Genomic DNA, 24,386 nt, shown 5'->3' on the forward strand with positions numbered 1-24,386 from the left:
GGTGGAAAAGAACATCAGTTACAGAGTAAAACATCTGAAAAGTGAGTTATTAAATGGAAAGATTAAACCTGCCACACTTCTTTCCACATCATTTCAGGAGTTCCAGCCTGGAATGCATTTAGTATTGAATGTCATAGTTCAGTAGCCTTTTCTATTAACTAAACAACAATCTTCTCATTTATTTCCACAAGTTGTTTATTTCAAAGATATTTTGCCAGTGGTAACATAAAATTATTTTTGAAGTAATATTAACTAGTAGTTACTAGTGCTGCCTATAAAGATATTAATATAAAATAAAGTGCAACAAAAGTGTCAGTAAATCTTTATTATACTGAAAAGAAAACGTACAACATTTATATGCATGTTTTTCAACAATAAAACAAGCCTTGTGTGCTCTAACACACAGTAACAGTCACGTGAACATCGAATAGTTCTAATTCAATTTTCACTAAATATGTCCTCAACTAACAATATCATTCAAATTGTTTTTTTTTTAAATTACACTATTTACTCAATAAATTAAGCAAACCTCTTGTTATACTGTCCAAGGCATAATTAATACCACAATAGGCAAGAGTACTGAGAGGCAGTAACAACATAATGTCTCTTCTTATATCACTTTATTTTTCAAAAATTACTGGTTATACCTCTGCAATGGTTTAGTCAATAGTAGACATACAAACAGATAATTCATACTGACCATAATGGTGTAATGACAATATGCAGTTTCAGAACATCAGAATTTGGTCCAACTAGAAATGGAGATCGTCCAGTTCTAAGGTTATTGAGGTCATCATATGGAATTAAATCATTTATATTTAGTATTCTCTCGTCCTTTGAAAACACAAAATTACGTTTTACTACCTTCCGTACATGTTCCATCCCATCCTGTTTTCCCCCAATCAAAATGCCTACTGAGACTCTAGCTACTTCTTCTGTATCCTTGGAAGTAAGAGAAAGTCTGACAGTTTTGTCTACTGACTCCGGCATTTCCAGGGTTCCTTGCCATACAATTAAATAAAACTTCTTGAACCAGACTCCTTTAGGGTAGATGTCCACTGTCCATTCATAAGTATGATCACTCTGACACTCTGCAAAGCTGGCAGGAGTATTAAATACTAATGTCCTCACACTGTATGTTGGAAGGAGAGGATAGTTTTCAATGATCAGAGATGCACTCCATCTTTCAGTGGTGTAGAGACGAGGAGTGAAAAAAAGGTGACCATCTGGATCCTCCAGAACCTTCCAGAAACGTAATCCTTGCTCACCAGAGTGAAAAGACATGGCAACTGCCATGTGTTCAAAAAAAAAGTCTTTAAAACGGCTGGTAAGAGAGTGGATGAGAAGGCTAGCCAGATGTCGAGGGGTCATCATGGGGAAACGTATGTGTGACATTACCTCCACAGCCAAGTCTGCAAAGTGCTCTGCAGCTTCTGTTAGGTTATATGTGCTTTTTAATCGGTGTTCTTGAAATTGAAGCCACTTGGCAACACATCTGAAACATGAAACCATATTATTACTACACATTTTACCTAATTACCCAACCACGATACATAACCGTGGAGTTTATTGAAACTAGAACTGTTTTCAATTATATAACTCTTAACATATAAAAAACTGCTTATTCTTTTCTCACTTTTTTTCTACAAAAAAATTACAATCACAAAAGTTTCACATTTATGGAGAAAACCATGATCTGATAACTAATGAATTGGCTGATCTAAGTGAAAATATTTTTTTTTATTTTGTATGTTGAGGTTATTCAAGATTCCAAAAAAGGCATATGTACAAAAATGAAGTTAAATGTATACTCGTGTAAAATGTTAAACATGTAAACTACTAGTTTTTATTTATTGTTCAAAACCAGTGAAACAGTGTTTTAATATTTCTTGAACAATGATGAATTACACAACACAGGCAACTGTATGTGGTATTATTCTTAAAAACTGCAAAAAATCTCTCATTCTGCTACTAAATTTTGTTCTATGAGCATTCATGAGGTCAAATGTTCTAAATAAACATCTTATAACGAATATATTCAGAACATTTTAATCACAATTAACTCTCTTGCTACAGGCTCGGTTGATTTGACTTAAATCTCAACACCAAATTGACCTTTAGTTTCCATACAATAATAACTTTTAATATACTTTGTGTATCTTCACAAACTTTTGCATACTTTCAGTAAGCATTACAAGTCTTTTAGAGACACAAAATCAAAACTTTTAATGAAGTACATTTACTAAATATTTCTCTGTGGATATACTGAGTCAAAGTGTTGACTGCTCTGAGTGCGAAGTGATTTTCATGTTGAGATTTAAAATACTTTTTTTCATCTGAAAATTGTGAAATTTCATTTGCATAATCTATAAAATCTTCTAAATAAATTTGAAATGGTTTTTTAGTAAAACTTTATATATAGGGTTGGGCAATTTGACCGACCTCATAATCAGAATAAAAAAAAAATGAAGTAAATCTAAGTTACTTTTTTCTTTCTAGAATGACTTCAATTTCTGACAGGTAACTAGACTTGTTTATCCTAAATGGCTTAAAGCTAGTAACAGTACACACCTGTTTCTACTTAAATTTTATTTGCCCTTTGAACCCTGTCTAACTAATAATACCACCATAAAAGTTGTAAATCACTCAGCAAACATGTAGTTCACATTACCCTACCGAATTATGTAACACCCTAACTACTCAAGAGCTGCTTGCAAGCATACCTCATGAAAATTTTATATTATTATTTTTCTTTATCTTACTTAAATCTAACCTAATATGTTTCTAGTTTTTGAAATTTAGTTAGTTTTTATAATAATAAAGAATACACATAAAACAAAAAATATAATACTTACCTGGGTCTTCTTTTTTGTTGTCAACTCTTGGTGAAACTTAACCCTACTTTTTTATAATAATGGTATTAGAACACTAAATAATTGTTTATTTAATTAAATAATGCACATAAGAACACAGAATAATAGCACGTAAAAAGCAGACAACATCCTATAACTATCATAATTTTTCTGGATTTCTAACTATGCAATAAGAGCTGTTAATATTTCAGCTAAGCTCGTCAATGTATTTCTCATGGGAATATGGTTTGAAATGGAAGTAACATAGACAGTTCTCTGTATAGAAAACAACACAATATAATATGTTATTTGATAGATTAAAACTTTCGCTTTCTATTGATTATAAGTAGTATTGTATAAAACATCAAAGAAAAATATTGGCAATTTGTGAAATAGAGGATATGACAGATGGTGTGGCAAGAAGGATTTGATTTTCTACTTTATGACTGTAACCAAACAAGATAGATGGCTATAAAAATTATGGTTTGCCTGAGTAATAAAAATATTATAATGAGTAATTTATGCTAAATTCTGTACTCCTTGGAGGGGTGGTAATTATATTAGAGAAGAGGGGATACCTAGAGAGCAAATGTCACAATTCTACACTATGGGTGAGCTTCCGAAATTTTTTTCATACTTTCTTATAAAATTAAGAACTTAATTATAATAAAATTTGATTTAGTAAGTACGTTTTTATACCAAATTTATTTTGTGTACCATGATAATAAAGTAGTTTAACTAAATTTCAAATGTAATTCTCTAAAAAGTCATGACATGCTCAACTTTGACCTGCCTGTAGCAAGAGGGTTAATGGTAAAGTTAAAAAAAAAACATTACTTCATAGTGAGAATCATCAAAATATTGTTTTCTTTAAAGTAGCTATTAAAAAGTAAGCTTGCAATAAAAGTATATAAATAAAAACTTATATTTACTGGAACAATGTGAGCTCATCCTTAACCACAAGTTCAGATTTCTGGAGAAAATGAATTAGAACATCAGTTTCAAGACACCCAAAATCATCCATTTGTGCAGCAAGTTCAAAATTCCATGTGATGAAATTACTACATGCATTGTGAACAGCTGTATGTCCACAATTGAGTGTATACTGAAGCCAAGAAACCTAGAATGATCAAGCAAGAAGGTACAGAACAAACTCAGTAAGTGGAAATAATAAAACTTAAAATTTCATGAAGCAATTCCAATTAAAAGTAACTACAATTTTACTTTCTGACAATATGAAGACTATAAGAAGGAGACATGAATGAGTTTCTGTTCCGATCAGACTCATACTCTTGTTATGTTTGGTAAAACAGAATTGCAGAAATGTGTAGAACAATCTCTAAAATGATTTTTATTCATATCATCAATGTAATTCATTCATCTCTCTCTTTAAAAACTTATATCATTTAGATTGCATAAAATTCCCTTCAAAACTTCTAGAAGAAGAATGTCATTTATAGATCTTCCAAGTATTTATTTAGGGGGAACTTAAAACTAAACTTATTTTATGAAACAGACATTTAAAAAATAAAATTCAAGTGAAATTTCATAAAAATTATATGGTAAAGTATTTTACTTTTTAATCAAATTTTCAATTACATTATTTTTTTGCATTTTATAATTAACTTAATATCTCTTATTAAAGATAACATTTTCCTCACCTGAAAATGTATGTCAGGTATATACTCACCTATACACAGAACAAAGAGCTAGTATTTCGTGCTACTGCAATAAATGTTTGTGTAAACCAAACTTTCACCCCTACACAGAGGGTGACATATTCTCTTGAACAGCACTCCTTTTGAGTACTTTGTGTAAACCAAAAGCTGATTCTTGATGAGGCAAGAGAAATACACCGTAAGCACGGAAGTTGGGTGGGTGAGTCTGTAGAGAGATGAGTATTTATCTGAAATACACTTTCAGGTAAGAAAAATGTTAATTCCAGACTATTCTACACACCTCTCCATTATTTCACATTATTTTCTTCATACCAGTCCTTCCATCATCTCAATGTAGGATTCAAGCTATTTCTTCTGTGGAGAGGTGAGTAACATAATCTGAAGTTAACATTTTTCTTACCTTAAAAATTTATTTCAGATAGATATACATCTTTCTACAGAAAAAAATGGTTAGAGTCACATACTGAGATGATGGAGAGACTGGTATGAAGAAAGTAGTGTAAAATATGATCCTTTCCTGAGAATACAGCAAAAAGCATAAAACTCATGGAATGTGTCACCCATGAGGCAGGGGGATAGTGGGAGTAGCACTTGGTGACAAAATGCATGAGATAGCAAATTAATTTTTTTTGTTATGATTTTGTTTATCATTTATTATACCTTCTATTGCTTAGTTTATCTTTGAATTTTCAGTTACATTAATATGCTAACTCACCTTCTAACTAATCACATTTATTTTGAGTAAATATATATCTGTTATGAAACTGACACCAGCTTCCCTATTGGTGATGTATATATATTATTAATGTAGCAAATGAGTATTTAACTTTATGATCACATGAAATGTACTCTCCTAACCCAACAAAGTGAATAAATACCTTGCCATAAGCTTCGTACACTGAGTCATGAGATAGTTAGTGAATTATTGCTGTTCATCACTTAATATTGTTATTAATATAGAAAAGTGATTTTAGAATATTGTGTTGCTGTTGTTGTTTATTTGGAATTAGGTCTTTTCTTCTTCTGGTTCTTTTTCCTGATTCCATTAATTGAAATAATTAATGTTGATATTTATGTTTTATTGTTCATTAACATTAGTATCAAGTCCTAGCCAGGCACATGTTTATTAACTGTGTTTTTGATAAGTGCTAAATTTTATTTCAAGTGTTATTACAGTTTAATAAATTGTTTTTTTGTCGAACCCTGGTCATAGCAGGATGTTATTTTAGACTGTTACAGCGGCATTCATTTCAAAAAATTGCTGCTTGTTCATAAAGTATGATAAAGATGGATAGAATCTGAAGGCAGTTCAACTGGACTATATTTAAATCATACGAGGTCAGCAGACCATAGAAGTTAAAATGGTTATGATAATATCAAGGCACACAGTATGGGAGAAATACTTACAGGACTATGCAGTTTGGGGATGAATCATCCCAGACCTGCATCCCGAGGAGAACTCAAGACTTATCCAGCTGGTCAGAGCCACCAGGAATTGTCCAGTTCTTAGTGTAGGAGTTGACCTGAACTACTCTTACAGATTAATACCTCTGCCCTACTTCTTATCAAGAGGTGCATTCACTTATATGTCAAACAACACCACTCTATAGAGCCTCTGGGAAGATAGGAGAATGGCATCTGGAGGGAGACAAAATGCAGAGGCTGATGGGACCATGATGTGATGTACATATTGTGACAAAAAGTTGTCTGAGGTCGTCCACATCCCTGCTTGTACAGTTTCATCCAGGGACTTGATGGTAGATGACAGGAACATAGTCTAAAAGTGGTGGAAAAGACAAGTGAAATAGGTTGCTTAACTTATCCAGTCAAGGTGGAAGGTGAGAAAACTTGAGAAATAAGGGATCCCACTACAGGAAAATATGATATGCCTGCCTCTAAATAGAGCTGTGCAAGCAAGGTAACACTGTACTGCCTGGACAGAAGGAGACAAAAGGGTCTGAAAAGTTGTATACAAATAAAACTGAAGGGAAGTTGACTGAATAAAACATCTGGTCCCCTTCCCAGGTAGTCCAAGTCATGGGATGAAAGGATCAGTCAGGAATAAAATCAACCTATCACTGCAGAAAAAAAAAAAAGAGTACAAGAGCAAAATAAGAGTGATGTATATGTCAAACAACATATATGTATATCCTAAGCAAGGAGAAGAATTATGCCTGAAGAGAAAGATAAAGCAGGGAAAGGGAGGTTAAAAGTTTAGACAGCGGACTTGTGATAGCCCTTAGAACTAATTAGAGGTTCTAGTCTCTAATGATTCAGATAAACAAAATGAAGGGAGTGGTGTATAGACCAGCATTGATAAATCATCCACTTGCACTGATAAGTCACAATGATGGATGGCCAGCAAGAATAAATTACTTTCTAAGAAAACCTGCCTGTCTTGCAAGGGTACACACAAAAGCCACATGCAAAACAAAAGGCATGGCATGTGATGGTGAAACATGAAAGTCTGAGGTCTTGCAAGGTGAAAGTAGTAAAGACTCCTGAACCACAGGAGATGAAAGAGTGGAAATCTACAACTGAGCCAGTTAATATTGGGGGGGGGGGTCAAAGAACCTTCAGACAACACCTTGAAAGGAAGATGAAGAGGAAAATAGGCATACTGCAAGAGACTGGACCAATCCAGACACAAAGAATCCATCACTGGGACCACAGAAGCTTGGACTGGTGACCAAGAGTGAAAGATTGGTATGAATGAGAGTTACATATATAAAGACAAGAAGACTTTCAAAGGGGGAACAAAGCTATTGAAACACCAGAGGATGTGGGGACCACTCTGTAGAAAAGGACTAATCTGGGCAAGATAGCTGATCTATTATAAAGTACAAAGCCCTTGGGATGTGATAGGCTCAAAATTGGATATTGTGGTCATAAGTTAAAAAGAGGAAATAGCAAGAAAGCAGAGAGCTCAAGTACCTCCATGTCAAATGATCTAAGAAATGAAAAGGAAATTATACAAAAGGATTGTAACAAATGTGACAGAAGATGGTAGCCAACATTTTGAAGAAGGCAATCTGGAAAAACTGCTCCTCTGCACAACCAACTATGGAAATAGTGATGTTGTCTAGAATTGTATCTCACCCAGCAAGAGAGGTATCCATAAACATACGCAAGTTAAAGCAAGGTGGATTAAAAAGGATGCCAAGGGTGACGTGGTAACAATCGTGCCAACATCACAGTGACAGGTGAAGAGAAAAGTTGGTTAATCACTGGATATATTCCATTGATCAGACAGAGATCACTGAAAAGGAATCAGTTAGGTACATCCAAAAGAAGAAGGGGCTCTAGAGAGGCAAGAGAACAAAATTTCTCTGATGTAAGAAGAAAAGGAGACATGAGAGCCTGGGAAACCAAAAGCTTCATGCCTCAAAGACATAAAAAAAGACTGAGCTCACCAAGCAAATGAGTTGAGAAAGACTCCCAAATGAAATAAGTATGAAGTAGGAGTCAACACAAGCTTAGAGAGATTAACCAGCTAACTCCTGCAAGAGAAGGGAGGTCAGACCAGAAGATACCTCCCAGAATGAGGCTAGAAGAACCAAATGTCCATATAGATGTAGTAATACATCTTCCATGCAAAAGCTATCAAGATTAAGATGAAAACAGTTGGAGCATTAACTATGAACTACAGAGAATGCCCATGTGTGACCCAGGGTTCCCAACAAAGTAAGTCCAAAACTGGTCTGTTAAGAGGGAGGACACCAAAAAAAAGGGGCCGCAAGATGATGAACTCAAAACAAAAACTTTGTCTTGAAGGAAGTGCATCAAATGGCATTCCCTGAGAGATGAGGGAGTCAAACTTTAGATAGGAAGGCATCCTAACCAATCAAATCCCCAAAACTAAGAAATCAAGTTAACTGGGCAAATTCGTAAGAAAAAACTGAGGCAGTGTGGGGATCGGGTAGGTGTATCCTTTCCCAGTAAAACTGTCTTTGTTGTTGTTGGAATATTGTCCGTAGCAATAACTGGTACCAGTAATTATGTCAAAGCTACTAAGGCTGTATGCATTCACCCATAATTTTGAACTACTCACAAGAGGGAAGGCAGCAACACACAATTACCCACCATCCACAGTAAAGGACTGGCTGTCACTCGTATAATGTACCTACACTCCACCATCCATAATAAAAGGATTGACTGTCACTTGTATAATGTACCTACATCTGAAAATGCAAGAAAGATTTTGGGATATTGCATGGATTTGAACCTGGTTTAGCAGCTCTTATTCCAGAGCTATACCACTTCTCACCCATGAAACAGCAGAAATAACTAGAGAAATAGAAAAACAAACATCATATACCTGAATGATCAAAGCAGTGATAGACAAAAATTGGGTTATTTGATCCTCATCAATGATAGAAGAACCAGAAACAAATCCAGGCTGTAGGAAAAGAGAGTAAAATTTGTATAAAAACATGGTAGACTCAATAGAAGCTATAGAAACATAAGGCAGAGAGTCCTTGATCCAAGATGAAAGTTGTAGAATAAAACCAACTACCTGATATACAATATTCTGCTCACTGTTGTCAGAGTACCTCCATTTGTCATTTAAGTAGAATAAAAAAAACTCAAATGGAGAGTCTGGGCCTCAAAAGGTTCCAGATACATAGAAGCAAGAATTTTCATTCAATAAGATCCACAAAACTGAAGTTATTTAAAGTAATATTATTATTATTTGTAGTTTTTTTTTCACTTGTGTTCCTTAGTTGTTGTATAGACAAAACTCTGTACAATCTGAAAAAACACTTCATGAAATTTTAATTACTCATCTCCTTTGCTCCAGTTCTTCAAAAATCTCTTCCATGGTATTGATAAACCCTTGTTAAAAATGCACAAAAATTAAATGATTTTGATAAAAATTACATATGAATTGTTACTGAACTGCAAATAGTATTTGTAACTATCTATCTATTTACTTTGTAAAAGTATATATATTTTATTTGATTTTAACTAAATTGGAGTGCATTTATTTTAGACAAGATTAAACATTTACCAGCTGGTTATGTTTAGTTGCTGAAACAACATGGCGACACATATAGTCCACACAAAGCCTCACTAAATCTTTGACATTGTACTTATCAGCCAGGGTGACCAGGGGAAGTACTAGGAAGTGGTTAATGTGAATCTTGCCTGTATACAAATACTTCAAGAAGTCTGGAAACACTAATACACAAGCAGGATCTTCTTGTAGAACAATCTTTGTTTCTTGCGACTCTGTCCAGTTAGGATTCATCAGCATCACCTTGATTTAGTGAAAAGAAAATATGAGAAAAAACAAGAATCATAAAACTTCTGTAATTTGTAAGTTCCTTAAAAACACCTGGGAAAAGTTGTTATTTTGACTTGTATCTAATATGATGAACACGTTCCTGAAATCAATGATAAGTCATATATTACGCACATAAAAGCTTGATACATGTGAATTAAGATTACAACTGATTACTTTCAGGCACACACACCAAAATATCTTCTGTGAAACACACTAATTTGAAGATTATTAGTCTCCTAAATACATGTCAAAGACATGAAAAGGTAGTACATGCATTTCAAATACTTAGTGCAAAAACACCCAAAAATATTGTTAGAAATAAATCTTTACTTCACACTCTTGATAAATTCTTTTTTTATGTTTTGCATAAAATTACAAGACATAAATATAATTATGTAATTACAATAACATGATTTTCTTTTCTTCAAAAGTGCCCCATGCTTTTTATTATACTTCATATTTCTGAATAATTCTAACAAAAATAAATGTTGCTATCCACAAATTCCCATATAACTATTATCTATTTCTCTTCCTGATTTCACAGACTCCAATATTCGTAGTGCTCACATACATAGATAATTTTAAATCTCAATTTATGCAGATGTTTTTTCCTTATTGCCATTTCCAGGTCCTCAACTGGTTGGAGTTTATTGGTACAAAGCAACAATCCTATCTGCACCAAACAACCAATATAAAAACAAAGTTAAATACTACAAAAAAAAAAGCATAAAGAAAACAAGCTAAAACCTAAACAATACCCAAAAATCAGATAAAAAAAATAAATTGAAGTAAAAAAGCCAGTGGTCTGTAAAAAGCTAAAGAACACAATCAATCTGGACAGTGTCACCATCGCTAATGACACTGTCCAATGTTAGGGGTAAACCTTGAGAAAAATCATGTTGAAAATGGTGCTGCCATCTGCAGTCATAATAACAGCACAAAAGAAAGACATGGGCAGTTGTGACTTCAATATCACAGACAACAAAAGACTCAGTTAAAGGCACAGAAAGTTCTGCCTGCACTCCCACTGTAACAATGTAATGAAGTGCAGCAGCATATGTTCGAGATAAAACAGGGGACAACAACTTCTGAGCCTCTGGATAAGAAATATTGTTTGCAGTCCTCAATTGCTGTATCTCTTTTTTTCTCTACCCACTTTGGGCAAGAATGAAAGTATGAGAGGTGGGGACCATCACAATTGATGCAGTGAGGGTCCAACTGGCACTCACAAGCATCATGGTCTTTGCCACCACAACGAGTACACATCAAAAAACCACGACAAGACCCCTTAGAATGTATGAAATGCTGACACTGGAAACACTTGAGAGGGTTAGGAATATAGGGCCATACCTTACAGTTCAGATAACCTGCCTTGAAAGTGGCAGGTGGACATGGTGATATAAACTTCAGTATAAGGACACTGGTAGGCTGCATAATTCCATCTTTATGAGTAGAGATATGATGCACAGTAGATACTCCTTGACTGGAGAAACCAGCGAAGATCTCTGACTCAGTGATGTTCTTTAAATCTCTCTCAGTGGTTACTCCTCATGGGTAATTCAAAGTAGCATGGGGAGTTACCTAAATATGTGTCTCCCCAATAGCCTTTGATTTCAGGAGGAATTTGCTATGTTTTGATGTAGATGTTTCCACCAAGATATCCCCAGAATGTAACTTTTTGACTGACTTCAGAGAGCCAGTAAGCCCTCTAATCCCTTCTGAATGAAAAAGGAAGACATTTGCCCTAAAGATTTGTCAGACAGAGAATAAAGAATTAAAAAAGAGGTATAGGCACAATAGGAGGTGGTGACTGTAGAAAAGTCTTCTATAAGTAGTTGATTTCCAATAAATGCGGTTTCTTTTATGTTTTTTGGGGGGTTACTGGGTGAGAGATTCATAAGAAATGGAGAATATTCAGAGCCCACTGACCCCACCCACAACAGAGCCCTACAAGAGGCTCACTATAACACCAAACAATGACAATGTAGCTATGCCAGGATTTTGTGGGCACTATACCCAAACATCAGCACCAGACACAAAGTCCACAACACCCATTCAGAAGGTCCAACAATGGCACTTAGTTGACCCTAGCCCAACAGGACCAGCCAACTGACCCTGGGGAAGCCACCCCAAGGCCACCCAGCTACATAAATTCAAGGTCAAAGTGACACTGATATAACTGACCCATCAAGATGACACCCTTCAACCACCTGGATCCTCTCCTTAGCAAGATGCCAAGCACGGCAAACACATGGATGGATGTTTGGATACCAAACATGGTAAACAGAACTTTCTCTGGGAGGTCCCTTCACCATGTACATTACCTTGATGGTAAATGTTTTGGACTTTAAAGTAAAATACAATACAGAAGAAGTCTAAGATCTTACGGAAAAAACTCCATTCAAGATAAGTAATTCATCAATGAAGAGATTCAAAAACCAACAATAAATTTCTGTGTTTAAAAAATGTCCATACTTGTTAGGATAATTCTCAACCAACCACCTTTTTTTTTTGGTAAATTCTATTCAGTCTTTATTGCTGTTGAACATGCCTCCTTTCTGTGTAGCCAATCACAATTCATTGTTAATACACTTCCCTTCATGTGTTTGTAAATTCCAATGTGAGGAAAGCAGGGAATGATTTAGAAACCTATGAAGGATAAATAGTTACAAACTGCTCCAACTTTGCAGTGATTTAAATTACACATATACACACTATTTTACATACACTAGTTTTATACACATACTAGGGATATGCACCAATCCTATAAAAAATTACAGAAACACCACATCAAACAACAAAGAGTTATGCCTAAATGAAAACAGAAAAATCAAGTTTCTCTAAAATACATATATTAAAAAATAATCTGCCAATTAGTCTAGGGGCAGTTCACATTTCCTACCCTACTGGCTGGCTGATAACAAAGCAACACAAAGGAAACTACAACAAGGAACCAAAAGGAAACATATAATTTACATCCCAGAATAATTTTTTAAGCAAAGAATCTTGAACTTATTTTCTGCAGCTTCTCTGCTAACAACTTAACCTATTTCGTGTTGTACCTACTTACTTGAATGCCACTGTTGGCTATTGCAACCAATTAACTAAACATAACTTTTAGCTATTGTATCCTTTTTTACTGAACTTCACTGTTTTCTGATGTATCCACTTACCTCAACACATCTGTTAGTTTCTGCATCCATTTGCCTGAACACATCTCTTGGCTATTGTATCCACTTACCTGGACACACCTGTTAGCTACTGCATCCACTTGCCTGAACACATTAGCTACTGTATCCACTTCCCTGAACATATGTGTCAGCTAATGCATCCACTTGCCTGAAAACAACTGTTAGCTGCTGTATCCACTTAAACATTAATGTTAGATATGATATTCACTTATTTAACATTAATGTTAGCTCTGTATCCATTTATTTGAACACTGCTGGATTATCAATGTGTTCATTTAACTCATTATCACTGTCAGATATCTTATCGATATATCAGATAATCACTATTAACTATTTTAATTGAAATAAGCCATATTTATTTGTACTTAATTCATAAACATCATTGTTAGCTACTGTGTCCACTTACCAATATACTATTACCAACTACTCTACATTTATTTGAACATACTGTTGTCTATTATACTTGATTTAGTTATTGCTCTTGTATATCGTCAATGTTGCCATTTATAATTTATTTCATTTGGTAATTTGAGAAGCAAAAAAACTTGCAAATTAAAATAGCAACAAAAACAATTTACTAATTTTTTTAAAATTTCTGCTATGTTCACAATATGAAAGCCTTTATATTTTTCTTTATCAAAGTGGCTTGTAGAGGTGTGAAAACACATATAGAGATATCAAAATAAGCATCCTAATGTGTCTGATATTTTTACCTGTGATGATTAAAGACATGGATGTTCATTCATTCAACTATTTTAGGATAAGTATGGTCAAAATTATTGCAACTATATTTAAAAGTTAAAATGTTGATGAAATGACAATAGAAAATTATTAATGACAAAAAAAATTATCTGTGGTAAAATATGACTATTTTTGAAAATAACAAAATGTAAGTTCTGCTTATTAACATTGTTAAATATTCTATACACATGTGTGAATATCACTGTGAGCTACTGTAATTGAAAAAACATATACACACCTGAAACACATCACTAGAAGCACAGAGAATTAGACGATGAGCTGCAAACTTCTTTCCTCCAACTTCAAGAGTGATATCAGAGAGCAGCCGCTCAGCATATAAACCAGCAATTTTTTCCAAAACAGTTGAAGAATTATCAATTTGTTGGGTGTGATCTTTATCACAAAACTTATGTCCTTCACTGACTGGATGAGGTTTTTGATCAGAATTTTCATTGTTATCTCCTCCTTGAAATATTGGGGTTCTATGTCGATTGTCTGTCATCTCAACCTAAAAACATTCATATCATTATCTTTTCTTGATAAAACTTTACAATCCATGATGTAAATGGATAAAAAAAAACAATACTACAAACACTTGACTTTACAAGGATTTATCAAGTTAGTCATCATGATAAAAAAAGTCAAAAATGAAAGATAAAATTGAAACATGTAGAAAAAAGTATTCTGATGTAAATAAGTTAGAATAATCTACCTGTAATAAGCAGATAAGATAAAAATTTCACAAAACTTAGATTTTAGCTTACTGTATTATTAGAAAATGCTACTTTCAATAACATGCAAGTTAAAATCTTGAAAAGACAATGATTTTGATTACAAGAACCTATTTCAAACAGAATTCCTAAAACATATATATATATATTTGTTTTTATGGTTTGTTTCTTTCAACCTTCCAAGAGACATGTTTAATTTGTGTTAAATACTATGATGTAAAGTGCAAAGTAGGAACATTTCTTCTTAGAAAGAGCAAGGAAACATCACAAGGCTGTTGATAAATTTGCATTTCCAGCATCACCCAGCTTTCTAGTAACAAAGTTATTTTTATAGTATTAAAAGAAAAGAAAATATAGTAAATTCTAATACTTCACTCAAAACAGATTTCATGGTGCATTTTTTGAAACAATTTTAGTTATAAATGTATACAAATGTAATATGAGTGGTGTTTCACCAAACTTCCATCTTCAAGTACTTAGCCCTGAAAAAACTGCTAATGATGTGAATACAACTACAAGTACGAGTCATCTAATAAAGACTAAAAAATAATCTAGATTGACTTGAAATTTTCTACAGCTTAAAGGGCTTTAATGAATAACCACATTATCATTTAAGTTACAGGCCCTACTATCTAGCATGAATTCTTACAGAACTCTATACTGACTTCTTACAGATAAAGAATGTATTTTTGATTAGTAAAAAAATCAAAAACAATATGAAACCTTCAAAGTTGTCTCTGTGGGATAGAAAACAAAATTCTAAGACCAACAAAAAAGAAATAGTTTAAATATTATGAAGGTTACTATTCTGTCTTTACATAATATAATGTTTAATTTCATTTAAACTATTCTGTTCAGCTTTCATTTACATATTAAAGGAGGTATAAGAAACTTTCGAAAAACAAATGCAGAGAAAAGTTATGCCCCATGAGCATACAGTATTTCATAAAACACACCTAGTTATAACGTAAACTAGTTTATACATTCAAAGTTATTAGAAACGCACCTGCATTTTAAAATTGATTAAATCAGTAATGGTAACTTCAATATATCAAGTAGTGCATATAAGATTTATAAACCCAGGTCAAGACTTGTTTTTTTTTAGTTAAGATTACTTACTTCCTAAGGATGTTGCATAAAATGTTTTTCTGTATTGTTACTGTCAGATTAAAAAGAGTTATCAGAAAAGTAAAAAAAAAAAACTACTTAGTTAGTTTATGTTTTAGAGAGAGGTCAATAAGTTCTTTCAAAAGTTCTTACTCAGACTAGAAATATTGAACAAGTACAAATAGTAAATAAATTATTAGCAAGGATACATAAGAATATTCAGGTAAGTAGGCTAAACCTGTAAGTAAAGTTTAAAGGTAAAGCAGAGCATTTAGCTGATGATTCTGATGTGGTCCTTTTAAGCACTTTATGAAAGAGCATTTGAAGAAGTGACTGGTGGTATTACTAGTCTATTTAAAATTACTTTTTGACTTGTGCTATGTAGAGACATAATGCTAATAAGTTATTATATCAAAGTACAAAGCAACAAGCTTATTTTTTACAGGATATTTTAGTTGCTGTTAGATATCAATGACATTTAGAGCCTTGGTCAGAAAAAACATTTTAGAAATGAGGCTTTAAAAACTTAAAGCCATCAGTATTGATTGTGAGAATAAAAAGGAGGTCTGATATCTTTCATTTAAAAATGGTTGAATGTTTATGAGACATCAACATGTAATACCAAAGTTTGTAAACATTGTGTGTTTGAGTCTACATCCCCGACAAAAAAAGAAAAAGAAAGATATTTAAACTGGTATTTTTTACAAATCTCCTAATCATTTTGTTGAAAATGATAAGATTATGTATAGACAGATTTGTTATTCACTTGAAAAAAAAATTGCCCTCTCACTACAAGGCTGAAGAATTTAAGCTTGTAGGAGTGATTAATCATTCAGCATGTGAAAGGCCTTTTATGATAATGTTGTTAAACCTTGTTTTGATTCATAAAAAGGCTAAATTTTAAAATGTTGCGCAAAAGCACTTGATCGACCATTAGTACTTCTACATAATAATCAAACTGAGATTAACTTTCACAAACTGTGAAGTATCAAAACATATGAACAAGGGACCTTTTGGCCTTTCAACACTATCCTTGCACACCCATCCTCAAGATAATTTAAAATGTAAACCCACCCTTTACTTTTCAGAAAACCACCAATTCTCTTTTTAAACTTCTGTAAAGTGACAGCTTCCATTTCTGTCAATAGCAACTCGTTCCATAAGCCAATCACCTTGTTAAAAAAATGAAACTGTGTTAGCTGGATCCTAGCCTGGGCAGATTACAGATAGCCCATTGTGTAGCTTTATGCTTAATTACAAACCTATCCTTCTTTTCTCAACAGAAACTGAATCAAAAGATCTTAACACATTCCTGTAAGATAAACTGTTATTTATCAAATATTTGTCCAACAAACCAACTGATTCATGCTGTTCTGTAATATTTTAACATCCTTAATACAGCTAGAGGTACTCCACTAATATCAAATGTCCAGTTTGGTTGTTCTCCATTAATGACACCCTTTTGGTTTTTCCCATTCAACCACCCTACCCTACCACAACCCCTATCAATATGAAAATCTAAGTATACCAAATCATCCAGATAACAAGTAATATCTCAGACAAAAATGATAACAGATTAGTAAGAGAGTTAGATTGAGGGACCTATCTAAGAGTCAAATATTTAAATATTGGTTTTTCAAATATTTATTAGCTTAAAAGGAATGTATTCCTTTCAAACAAAGAGTCCATTAATCAAAAAATTCACAAATGAAAAATGTTCAAAATTATCAAAATAACAGATTTATTCAGTAAACAATAGTGGTAAATATCACATTAGTCTTATTGTGACACACCTACCAACCAGTGGGTGAAGCCAATAAGTAAGATTTCACAATCAACTGCAACCACTCTGAGCAATGAGCAGATTTCCAGATTCTTTATGTAAAAAATAAAATACAAATGTAACAGATGTATGCATTTTTATATAATAAAGATATATACATTTGTATACATAACAGTGAAGTCTTGCAAAAATCAAAAACAACAATATTTTGTGTCAATTACTATTCTATGTGAATCACGTTGTATTTCATTGTAGCAATATTTCACTATTGTATTGCACTATACTTTCTTTTATAGTTGTAGTTCATTGATGTATTGCACTGTAGCTGTATTTCACTCAGTGTTGTATGTTTTCTTCAACAGTTCAAAAGTGAAGAATGGCCATAAATATACATCAACATTTTTTTTTCACAGCAAAAATTAAGTACACTTGAACATTCACGTGTAGTCCAAATATCAGGCTAAATACTCTGCTTACAATTTCACACACCAGTAAGTACTTGGCCTGACATTTGGGTTAGTAGTAGTAACTAGTAGTATATTTTCAGACATGTGATGGGCTACGTAGTATATTTAGTATTTGTATTTGATTACATCTTCTACCAATTTATGTTCAAATATTAATACTAACAGTAGAATAAAACGCTTAAATTGAATTTTTTAAATATACAAACATAAAAATACCTAAGTGTATATGATCATTAAAATCTAGATTCCATAGTAGTAATATTAATATTATACTTTCTGGTATATATCGTAGATATAACAGTATTACTATTGATAATTAATATGTAGAACTAGAAGTTACGGTTATCATTTTTAATTAATAATTACTTTAATTAAAAACATGGTGGCTAAAAACTACAATCAGATGTTAACTTTTAATACTGATCACACCTTACTTCCAATACTTTAATAGATTCCTTGTTTATGTTAGTTACATTAAACTAAAAAACTTAATATATTATATACACAACGTTCATAACTTGTCTACTATTCGTAGTCGTAGTACTACAGCTACAGTTAGGTTTAACAGCTGTTAAATAATTGTGAATCTGTATGTGACCGCCAGATAGCAAAACCAACCATCCGGGATATATACCATATTTATTTTCCAACACGAATAACATCTTGCGCGATAGTCTGGTGTTTGACAAGAACTTACACAGATACATACTTATCATTATTATAAATAGTTCATTCAGGAATTATTGGAAAAACAATTGACATTCTCTGTAATTATTTTATGATTTTTTTCTTTCTCTCTATTTTTGTTTTAATAAAAATATATACAAACATTATTAGGCTGAGCGTGGCTCAGAATCCAATGAGCCGGACTGTGGATCTGATGTTCTATGGTTAGTACCCCATTACAGCTAAAAGGAAAGAAAGAAAGAAAAAGAAAAAGCCCCCTGCTCTTTGTAGCCGTGCTTGCGCTATAAGAGTGAGGTTTAATCCCACTATTCGATTAGAATGGCCTATGAGTTGACAGTGGGTGATGTTGGCTAGCTAACTTCCCCTTAGTCTATCACAAATAGCACATCGTGCGAAAATTATAAAGAACAGATAAATTTTTATGTGAACTACTCTGCTTCTCAGAAACAACAACAAAAGGGCGCGTGGCATTTTCTTCTTCTTATAACTGTTTATGATTATACGGCCGGGAGGGATTTGGTGGTTATTATGCGATCGGTCAGCACCGGGTTTTAGGTCTTTATAGACCTGGTAGGGTCAGGTACGACTTCGATTTCTTCCTCTCTCCTGAACTAATCGTTTAAAACTGTCTGTTAAATGCTGCCTGTTGCTATAAAACCCGCGATACATACTTTGGCGTCATAAGTGCGCTGTAACAGTGATGATCAAACCCCACTATTTGGTCATACAAGAGTAGCTCAAGAGTTGATTATCAGTGCTGTTAACTATCTGCATCCTCTCTAGTTCAAAGTTAGGATACTGTTACGTATCTGGTCGTTTGTTAATTTCCGGTATAAATTCTCCCCGAGAAACTTCAGCAATACAAGACCTTTCTTTGAATAAAACTAGTTTATTCTTTCTCAATACAACTTTGCAATACACTTAATTTTCACAGTCACATTAACTTAAACACACGCTATAATCCACAACGATTTATGCACTTTACTTACGGTCACTACCGCTCACTTGACTCAATTATCTGTCTCTATATCTCTCTTCAATCTGCTATTATATCTCCGCTTTATTTGCCGGGCTTATATACAAAAATAGAGGGCATCTGGCAAACACTAGAGTTGCCAGGAACAGTCATGATCCTTCTAGAAACTCATGATGTGTTACCAACGTCATGTGACTTCCACTGTCGTAACAATACTTGCATTTGTCTCTGTTCAGAACTTTTTACACAAATTCCTCGATCAAGTGCTACAAATCTCATATCTTTAGAAAAGCCTTTGTTTGAGGAGTCTGGATTACATTCCGGCATTTCTATTCAAAATCACCATAGCTATTTTTTGCTTAGTCACACTTTTAATGGAATGAGTATGCTACACGATGGCACAAGGCCATTGTCATAACATGATGACTGGCTTTGATTCCAACTTTAGTTTTTTTACTTGTAAAGAATTTCCCACAAACAACACTTAACCCACATGTAATTTCATAAACAAAATTAACATTACATTAAATACAATTTTTACAGGCTTTCTCAACTTATTTAGGTCTAAAATATGACATGTGTAGTTCGTTCAAAACCAATAAGGAATAATTCAACTGAAGAGCATAAAAACCACTGAAAATTTTTGTAGGTTGCAGCTAGTTACTAATAACATTTTTGATTCTAAGTAATTTAATTATTGAATAGCCACTTATTGTATGGCTTGACTTACTGCCCTAGTCACGCAGTTGAGCAGCCATCACATACCACCCTTTTTTGCAAAACTTTAGGAATGAGTGGAAAATTCTTTTAATAGAATCTTTTATAACCACCATTTGTATTCGGCAATGACATTCCAAAACACACCTCCATTGACACTATAGCTGTATCTCTATCTCCAGGGTTTCCATTCTTTTCCCATCTAAGCATGGAAAGTGCTTGCTCCAGTCTTTTATATCCCACTCGATTTCCCTTGGCAAATTCTAATTTGCAAAATTCTCCACCAACTTCAGTGCACCATCAATCTAGGTAATGTGCATAAGCACCTCATTCAGATAATGTAATCACTTTTTCTGGACAAAGAATTTGGCACAGGTTTCTATAAGCAGGAGTGTTGTGATTATTCTCAGTTTATGTTACGACTTTGAGTTAATGTTTCTACTATGGAGACCTACCACACCTCTTCTCTTCCACCTCTGCTGTCTGATGTTTGTCAACAGCCAGGGGAGGGGTCACTCTCAGTCAAAGCTGTCCATGATATGATCGGTTGCTACATGGAGACATATATGCAGACTGAGAGTTCTGAGGTGGCTTTTGCAAATGATCCAAGACAAGTTAGGGAAAATTTATACTCGTTTTTTTCTGGCTCCTTTTTCTACAAGGCTGGCCTTGACAGAGGATCATATTGATCAGCTACTTCCTGCCCCTTTTCTTCATTTGATTACTCAGGTTTGCAAGGTCTTTCCCATTGCATTTGACTTTACTCCTTTGTTGGCAGAAAGGATGGCAAGTGTTAACATGTGTTTTTCTCCTTCTCTTAATATTGCTGATCATGCTGGAAGATTTGCTGCTCAGTTTTGCAATAACATAGCTATGCCTTGTCCCTCAAGTTTATTGGAAAAACATACTTTGGCTTATTACCGCCAGGAGGAGGTATATTTAAATTCTCAATGGATGGACCCCTTTTGGATCTGTGGGGATTTAGATTGGAATCTGTGATCACTTTAAACAGTTCACAGTTTTCTCAGATTCTTCTTACTCTCACGACTGTCCTGAGGTATTTATGTTCAATCTAACTTTTGTCTGAAGCTTTTCACCATTCCCTTCATCAATTTGAGGATGAGTTGGGGATTTTGCTGATATCTTCCTCAATTAGCTTGTCTTCTTCAGTTCCTTCCTTGGTTTCCTGGCTGTTTGTTGTTAACATTTTTTTGGTGGAAACATTTTTCTGAGGTTTCTGAGACGTTAGAATCAATAATTTTTACAGCTCATTTACATTCTTCTTTATCATTGTTGGCTTCTTGTCCTTCTGGCATTAATTGGTAGTGTTGGCCCGTAGTGTTTCCCGACCTCTTCCTTTGGTTCTCAGGTCTGTTGGTTCACATAATAGAGTATATCCGTATTTTCGGGGATCTTTGGCTCAGGCGGACTAATGGCATCGGTGACTATTCTGTGGGCAGGGGAACAGTGGGAGCACAATTACCTCACTTTCTGGACATTCGGAGTTCTTTCACCAAGGATCTATGGGTACTATAGGTATGTCATGTTCTGGCTTCAGGTTTGGTCATTTAATTTACATTATCTGCACAACCTGTTACCTTTCACCATGTTTTTCCATGGCTAGTGGATCTTTGTTCCCAGACCATCAGAGAGTTGTTAGTCAAAAGGGCAGTAGAGAGGGTCGATCCCATTCTTCCAGGATTTTATTCCCATTTATTCTTTGTATCCAAGAAGCCAGGAGGTTGGTATCCTATCATCAGTCTGTCTCGACTCAACCAATTTTTTGATCCTTCTCGCTTTACAATGGAATCTTTTCTCAAACCTGAGATGGCTCTTTGCACTAGGGCTCTGGATGTCTAAGTTTGATGTTATCAATGCTTATCTGAATCTTCCTGGAGGTTTCTCAGATTTTTTGCACCTAATGTCTTCTGGAGAGTTGTTTGAGTCTTTTCTCGTCACCTGCATTCCTTGGGCCAATGCACACATCATTATATGGATGACTAGCTCCTTCTGACACCAACTCATCAATTAGCAGAACAACATTTTCAGATTCTCTTTTCAGCAGCCATAAAAGTGGGCTTCTTTATTAGACTGGAGAAATCTATTCTGTCACAGATGCAATATCTTGTCCATCTGAGTGTATTTTCCAATACTCACTTAAGTCATGCTCAACCAATCCCAATTGAGCATCAAGCCATTGAAAGAGCCATCAGGCTTTTATTTATGTCTCCTTCTCCTACTGCATGGATGGTTCTTTTTCTTTTGGGGATGTGGGCATCTCTCAAGCCTCTCTTTCCTTAGGTCAACTTCATATGAGTCCCATCAGTGGTCACAACATGACCAATCAATCATGCATTCCAATCCTTTGGATCATCCTGTCTCATGACTCAGGAGCACCATTGTAGATTGTGAATGGTGGTTGTATCAGAACAACACTACTCTTGGGGTACACATTTCACTACCTTGTTTTGAGCTCCATCTCTTCATAGATGCATCTCTTCAGAGATGGGGAGCTTATCTTCTAGATCAGGAGTTCCAGGGTATTTGGAGGGAAGACGAGTCTACCCTTCATATCAATATTCTCAAATTCCTTGCAATACACTGGGCAATGGTTCAAGGTCTATCTCTCTTGAAGGAAAAATTGTCATGATACTTTCTGTCAGTTCACCGTGGTATCTCAGATTTCTTGTCAAGGAGACACACATTCTCAAGACCTTTGTTTTTGTACCTTTGATCTTCTCTACTGGGCTCATTCTCATCGTATCAATCTTTTAGCATGTCATGTTCCAGGAGTGATTAATTTATTAGCAAATCACTTGTCTCGACCCAACCGAATGATTCTGATGGAATGGATGCTCTCTCTTCAGGTATCCAATGATCTATGCCTTTGTGACTCATTGGAATTCTCAACTGCAGTTCTTTGGTTTTTGATACCTTATCCTCAAGGGTTGGTAGCAGATACGTTTAGTAAGAACTGGATAAATTTACATATGTTTGCCTTTCCCATGATTTGGCTATTGCCCCGGGGTTCTGACTATGGTTCGTTCCACTTCCTGTTGAGTTCTCTTGGTTGCACCATATGGAACAACTCAAACTTGGTTACCACTTCTTTGGTATGTACAGGAATGTCCACCTCTACCTTTTCCACTTTGGCAGTCTCTGTTGAGACAACCTCGATCAGACATTCTCCATCCAGGTGTTTGCTTCAACTATGGTGGCTTCATATAAGGCATCCTTATCCACTATTTTTCGGTATCTCAAATATTGAAAGGTTTTTGAATCCCCAGTACTATCATGTCTACTCTCCTTTTGTATTCTTCAGCCCAAATTATTTTTTTAGTTACCGAATTGGGGTTTTACAATTGCTTTACATGCATTGTTTCATCCTCCCTTTGAGCCTATAGCTTCGTATTCTTAGTTTCACCCTTCTTTTAAATTCAATTTTTTGTTTTTGTTGGCTTGTAGACGTTGTCAGTTGGAGTTCTTTGCAATCCATGTGCATTGACTCTATCATTCCACATTTGTTCTGCTTTACCCTGATAGGTCTTTTCTTCCCAAGACTCTGGTAACCAGGGAAGAGAAAAGATTCTTGTCTCCAATCCTTTTGCCATTTTTCATCTTTATGACCACTTTGATCCTTATCATTTGTTATGCCTTGTTTGGCTCATAGTAACTCATTTTGAGGTACTAGGAATCGATTCTTCATTTTTTGGGATCCTTCTATTTCCTGTACCTAATTGGGGTTTTGTTTTCCACCTGTGGCTGTACTACAGACTTCAGTACGACTTTAGCTGATTAGTTTTATTCCTTGTCCTCTTTTTCTCACGGATCCCGCTCTGTGGCAAATGGTGCCTGACCAGGTATTCTTTCACTTAACATCCACACTGTTAGCCATGTTTACTCACCCTCTCTCGTTCATGGCTCTGCACAGTCACTGTAGAGATGGGGTGTTCCACAAGACTGCTGAAAGGTTATCTACCTTGCAATAGTTACTTCATAAATATGTTTGTTCCGGACCATACCACCGGCATGGGTAAAGCAGAAGGGGGATAGCTGCCCATCTTTGCCATACTTTGAGTGAATAACTCGGTATGGTCTGCTCTTCAAAATAGTATATTCTGCTCATCCTTTTCACTATCTCTGGTGATGATATTCCTCCAGCCTCTCC

At 34.5% G+C, this 24,386-nt stretch overlaps 1 protein-coding gene across 5 annotated transcripts; it reads right to left on the reverse strand.

Annotated features, from left to right (window-relative positions):
* Positions 1 to 310: 310 nt before the first annotated feature.
* LOC106462135 (BTB/POZ domain-containing protein 17-like) lies at positions 311 to 18,734 on the reverse strand. Of its 5 annotated transcripts, none has more exons than XM_022389294.1 (6): positions 18,273 to 18,424; positions 17,386 to 17,463; positions 13,989 to 14,258; positions 9,543 to 9,791; positions 3,785 to 3,972; positions 311 to 1,495 (listed from the first exon to the last, which is right to left on the reverse strand). In XM_022389294.1, exons 3-6 carry the CDS (start codon positions 14,250 to 14,252, stop codon positions 691 to 693), a joined length of 1,506 nt encoding a protein of 501 aa, XP_022245002.1. In that variant the 5' UTR covers positions 14,253 to 14,258; positions 17,386 to 17,463; positions 18,273 to 18,424; the 3' UTR covers positions 311 to 690. The 5 variants fall into 5 exon arrangements, with proteins under 5 accessions (XP_022245002.1, XP_022245003.1, XP_013777482.1 ...); XM_022389295.1 differs by having other exon boundaries at positions 17,382 to 17,463; XM_013922028.2 differs by lacking the exons at positions 17,386 to 17,463; positions 18,273 to 18,424 and adding an exon at positions 18,668 to 18,734.
* Between the last annotated feature and the right edge of the window lie 5,652 nt (positions 18,735 to 24,386).

The sequence above is a fragment of the Limulus polyphemus genome, unplaced genomic scaffold, assembly GCF_000517525.1.
Source record: "Limulus polyphemus unplaced genomic scaffold, Limulus_polyphemus-2.1.2 Scaffold1101, whole genome shotgun sequence".
NCBI classification, from domain to species: domain Eukaryota; kingdom Metazoa; phylum Arthropoda; class Merostomata; order Xiphosura; family Limulidae; genus Limulus; species Limulus polyphemus.

Excerpts from the sequence above, each read along its gene's own strand:
- LOC106462135 (XM_013922028.2), bottom strand. The coding sequence starts at position 14,252 with ATGACAGACAATCGACATAGAACCCCAATATTTCAAGGAGGAGATAAC. Across the intron at positions 3,973-9,542 it reads CAACTAAACATAACCAGCTG|GTTTCTTGGCTTCAGTATAC; the intron begins GTAAATGTTTAA and ends TGATCATTCTAG. Across the intron at positions 1,496-3,784 it reads GATGAGCTCACATTGTTCCA|ATGTGTTGCCAAGTGGCTTC; the intron begins GTAAATATAAGT and ends TTCATGTTTCAG.